Here is a 5434-nt window from a genome sequence, read left to right on the forward strand (position 1 = left end):
TTCACATGAAATAAGAGGTAGGTTGCTAAGCTGGATTAGAAACGGGTTGAACGTAAACAGCGAGTTGTTCTAAATTGTAAAAGTTCTAGTTGGAAAACTACTACGATTGGATTTTTTTTTAGAAATCCTTCCTAGAGCCACTACTTTTCGAAAGTATGTATCATTGACAACAATTGTGTTCTTAATTCTATTATTCCCGAATTCACTGATGATACTAAACTATGTGGATTGATAAATGACCAATCGATTCAACTGTGTATTAATGTAAGTTCAAACAAACTACAGCAATGAATTTAACGGTGGCTTATAAAGACTTATCCAAGTAGGATTAATGTTATACACCTAGGTTTGAACAAAACTAAATTATTTGGGGGAAATGTAAAGTTACGGGTACAGCTATGTCGAGTTCGCAGACCAGGAGAGAGAGGAGAGAAAGAGATACGGAGATAGCTTCAACCTCCTTTCAACATTCTCCCATCCCTCTCCACTGTCATTTGTCACTTTCCCCTTTCTTTACCTTCACTTTATATTATTATCTTTGTTTCACCTATTTTAGTCATTAAGCCCTGTTGCCTACAGTCATCAAATTAGTTCCTTTTAGTATAATCTTTTCATCGATATTCTAGACTCACTTCCACTTACTATTATATTTTCCTTCTGATATAAAATTCAGTCTAGGGATATCAAAAGTTGTAAAGTTTTCTTCCTTTTTTATTTAATTTTTATACAACGTGTTTCTCAAAGGTACACTCAAGGAAGCCCCCGAGAACACGCACATTAGGTCCTAGGTGAGCTTTGCAGTGACGCAGTGATTTCTCTAGTCCAATGACCTTTAACTTTATATCTAAGATCCTTCCCAAAGGACGTGATCTTACAATCGTAAACCAATTGAATTTTCTCCTCATCTACCTTTTGCCCAATTGGATTCGTTGTTACAGTATTGTTTACTTAAGCAATCTCGAATCTCTGCATAACTCACCTAGGTTACAAGTCAGCAATGGGCCGCCGGTCATTGTTTATAAATATAACGCTGAGATCAAACTTATACAACTCACTCATCTTCGGGTATGATGTTTGTAAATACTAACCCATAAAGATATAGCACCCACTTCTACCCCCCTTTCTACCAGCTTATCTACCAGCCTCTTACAGAGCGGGAGAGATGTCAGGGGAAGAAAAAGAGAGAGAAATAGACATACCTGTATATATATCTATATATATATATATATATATATATATATATATATATATATATATATATATATACATACATATATTCGTGAAGAGCTGGAGTCTAGGAACCATTGTTTAAAAGAAATTAAACGTTGGATTTGTCAATATAATTTTATTCCTACGTTTCGAACACTGTCCGGGGTTCGTCTTCAGGGATATACAGAGATAGCAAAGGGAATCAATATAAAGGGGCATGTGTGCCACCCTAGGAAAGGTTTCCCAAGTGATCGTTACTCTCCAGAAAGTACATTCATCACCACATCAAAGTACCCACATCATTAAGATAAATTACCAGAAACAAGACAACACACCAAAATTAGAATACACATCTAAGTTACTTGCCCTTCCAGTCACGCTGGACATCAGTTAAGTACAACCTAAAGGACTCAGCAAAACATAACACACTTTAGAAACAGTATAAAAAACATAGAGATTATCTAATACTACCAGGGTACCAAGCCATCACACCATCGACCCGTACCCAGAGGGTCATCAGACCATCGACCCGTACCCCCCACTAACCTGACACAGAATATAGAATGGTAATATATTAAGACTAATTGAATATACAATGGCACCGCTTTGGATCTCAAATGGTCCAAGTTGTGATGACTTAATTCATCAGTTAGGCATTAACATAAAAAAACATTGTACAATGTTTTCTGCATATTTGAATGTTAAGTTATCTTTCGCTAGTCATCTAAGTACCCCTGCAAACCGTTCCAAGAACCCCTGGGGGCTCGTGAATCCCAGGTTGAGAACTTCTGAACATACTTCACAGAACATGTCATCTTTATCAATATCATTATGAAGTGGACTTTTACAGTCACTCGAAAAAGTAGACGTACACAAGTACTCAATGAATTGTCATATGCGAAGTACACACTCTGAGCACTCCATTTTCCAGTCTACAAATTATGCATATTCACTAACACGACCAAACACGTGCGCATGTGATAACATGATTTTACAAAGCATTACAAAAAGGAGCATGCCGACAGGAGACATCTTGGTCCATAACTAAGTCGGTTGCCGGGAAAATAATAAATAAATAAATAAATAAATAAATAAATACGTAGATAGATAAATAGAGCAGATAACTAGATAATGATAATGTTGGTGTACTGTGTGACATTGCGCAAACAGCCGGACTTACACCTTTAAAGTCAACTCTTCCTCGAATAACGGTTTGCTGGCGTCTCTTACCCTGGCCAGTGTGTCAAATATAGTCAGATTGAGTTCAAGTATAACTCTTCGGCATGATCGTGCTTTTTCCACTTCGTTTAATGTTTCATCTGTAATTTTGTCCCTCCAAAGTCTATAGGTTTTAGACGAATTATCCTTCGTGTGCAAAACTCTCCCTTCTCTCCCCTCAAATTCTGAGTGAGTTTTGAAAAAGATCTGAGTGGAGTTTGGAATGTCCGGAAAACCGAGGAAGGAAAACATTTCTCGAGTGTAACGTCTAATATCAAAACAAAGCCGTTCGTAATTGATTTGATATACTCTACTTGGGAAGTTGGCTTTAAATTCCTTGTAAACGTTGACGTCGGTTTCTATGGCTCTGCACAATCCACGAGTATCCCCCTCCCACCCGAAGGCCCTCGTAGATAATCTTACTGGGCGGGGATCGCGCACGAGCAAGATTACTTTGAGATGACTAGGGAATTTATGCAGATCCTTCTCAATCCAGGAGAGGCGAAGTCGGATGGTTTTGACAACAATGGTTTCTGCGGCTCTGCACATTGCTAACAAGTCAAAACGTCTCATGCATGATCTCTGATCAGTTAAATTCATGCATACCTTTACGTCGTCATTTAAAAAGTGAAAGAACTGATATCTGCTCATCATGAAGTTTATGTATGTCTCATTGAAGGAACACGTAAATATTTGTGTTAGAAGACTGACGTAGCAGCTTTCCAGCGAACAGATTTGATCTAATATGAAATCCGGCTCAAAAAAGTAGATGGACCCTGGCAGAGAAGCAAGAAGCTCTCCAGTGAAACTAGAACCACTGCGAGCCACAGATGAAGAGAGTAAGATCAAGTTCTGTTTTGGCCTCTTCAGACTGTCCTCCTCATCGATCAGTTTTTTGGAAATCCCTTCTTTATCCAATTTGACTTGCATGCCAGTTCCATCTGAAAAATAAAACATACAAACACAAAATATCTCTGAAGACACATCAGATACAAAAAGGTCATATCAACAAAAAAGCCAAAAAATAAATGCGTACATGTACATGTGTTAACAAACAAGTAAACAAATACATAGATGTAAATAAAGAGAAAATAAGTAGATTAATGAATAAATAAGTGAATATATAACAAAAAATATTAGATATACGGATACATTGATAAATATATTAAGGCATTAACTAGCAGATGAATAGAAAATTAACGAGTAGGTAAAAAGATAAGTAAGCAAATAGATTATTGTCAATAGAAATGTAAATAATTAAATAAAATCTAATTTATCTAAAGGCAACTGGTACACCTAGGGTAAAAAACTGAACAAGTTTTACGCGAATTTAAAATTGAATAACTAATATAGAAAATAAGAAAATAAACAAATAAAATTTATAAAAACAGGGCAAAACAATGCCTGTCCACTGCCTACACACTCAAGAATGTTACTTGTCCAGCAAGTGGTCCGGATGTGGTAGGGATGACTTATGTCTGAGAAACAAAATCAATGATAAAGTCAGGTTTACATGAACATCCAGTGCTGCTTTGAGAACCACTTAAGCACTGGTGTCAGCAGATATGGCTAATTGACAGTTAGCAATTGTGGCGAAAAAATAGAAGAATTAGACATTTGAAGAAGACGTAAAGTCGAAACGTTAGATTATATCAGTGTTCCGGGTTAAACTTGTGTTTCCTTGCCACCTTTCCACTCAACTACCTCTACTTTAAAAAAACATTTGACTAAACCACATGAAGCGAAGTCTGAAATGGGTTCGAATCTAGCTCAGATGACAGACAGGCATTGAACGTATGCAGACACTAAAAACACAGCAACAAGTATTGTAACTATATTCAGCTCTTTTGCGTGTTGTAGTATTAATTGGTTCGGGACTTCATGGTTGCCATGATGTTAGATTGTCTTAGGACCACTTCTAAGGTGGAGCATCGGGTGGAGGCAAGTACCGATGTCATGGATGGTGAAACAGTAAAGTATACCCAAGCTGAAGGTTCGCTCTCAAATCATAATTATCTAAACCTGCAAGTTCAGAAGCTCGGAGGTTTATTCGTAGTATCTGTTGGTGCCAGGAAGGATGGTCTTGTAGGCGTTTTTCTCGGGATTCTTTTGTTTAAGAAATTTCTGCGTGCACGGCTGTGTGTGTGTCACTTTTTGTGTATGTGCGTGTGTGTGTGTGTGTGTATGTTTGTGTATGTATGTATATATGTGTGTGCATGCGTGCGTGCGTGTGTGTGTGTGTGTGTGTGTTTGTGTGTATGTGTGTGTCCATTCCTAACATATCATTAGGTCACACGCCATGACACGTGACCCACATGCATGCAAGATGGTACTCGTCTTTACCAAGACCTCCAATCTTCCTGACCTCGCATTTCTCAAATCGCAAAACACATGACTCAAGAAATGCAACGTATCGCAACAACACCATCGCACCATCACCCAACAAGGAAGTACCTAATGTCATCAGACAGTTCATTGAACCCTTTCTTATACCTACCCCAACTACATTATCGTAACTTCAATATATACACCATGTCTAGCCAAAGCCACCAATAATATAACTAAACATCTTATAATACAACTAACATCCGTATAATGTCTATTTAATCACAAACACGTTTCCCATGTAACAACTACACAAAATGTGCTTCACTAGGCTAATCTTGCTATATAAGGAGGCGACTATGTTCGCCAGACAGACTGGGGAGACTCTCTGACCTATCTCACCAGGGGAGATCTTTCCCCTTTGTTACCTTTTGTCCCTGTAAATAAACCAAAGAAAAAAATAGACCCCGTTTTAAGGAACCCGTCCATAGTACCCGCCGCCAATATGCCCCATGGTGTAACCACATCTTTTATAGGTTACATAGGGCCGGCAGCGGTGGTCCGAAGAGGCCGCTCACACTGCCCCATATGTAGCCACACCTTTTACAGGTTACATATTGGTGGCAAGCGGTGTTTCCACGCTCCCGAAGAAGACTACTTGCCTAAAACCGTCGTCCTTAGC

The 5434-nt window shown here is 38.4% G+C and overlaps 1 protein-coding gene across 4 annotated transcripts in view; it reads right to left on the bottom strand.

The window, feature by feature from the left end:
• Positions 1–1359: 1359 nt before the first annotated feature.
• The window catches only part of LOC143038775 (carbohydrate sulfotransferase 3-like), an 18368-nt gene continuing 14293 nt past the window's right edge, over positions 1360–5434 (bottom strand). For all 4 annotated transcript variants that reach the window (XM_076208311.1, XM_076208308.1, XM_076208310.1 and 1 more), the window contains one exon: positions 1360–3368. In XM_076208311.1, coding sequence (XP_076064426.1) covers positions 2386–3368 — 983 coding nt within the window. In that variant the 3' untranslated portion in view covers positions 1360–2385. The remainder of the gene's footprint in view (positions 3369–5434) is intronic.

This window comes from Oratosquilla oratoria, chromosome 25, assembly GCF_046742065.1.
Source record: "Oratosquilla oratoria isolate Oo_2021 chromosome 25, ASM4674206v1, whole genome shotgun sequence".
In the NCBI taxonomy this organism is placed as follows: Eukaryota; Metazoa; Arthropoda; class Malacostraca; order Stomatopoda; family Squillidae; genus Oratosquilla; species Oratosquilla oratoria.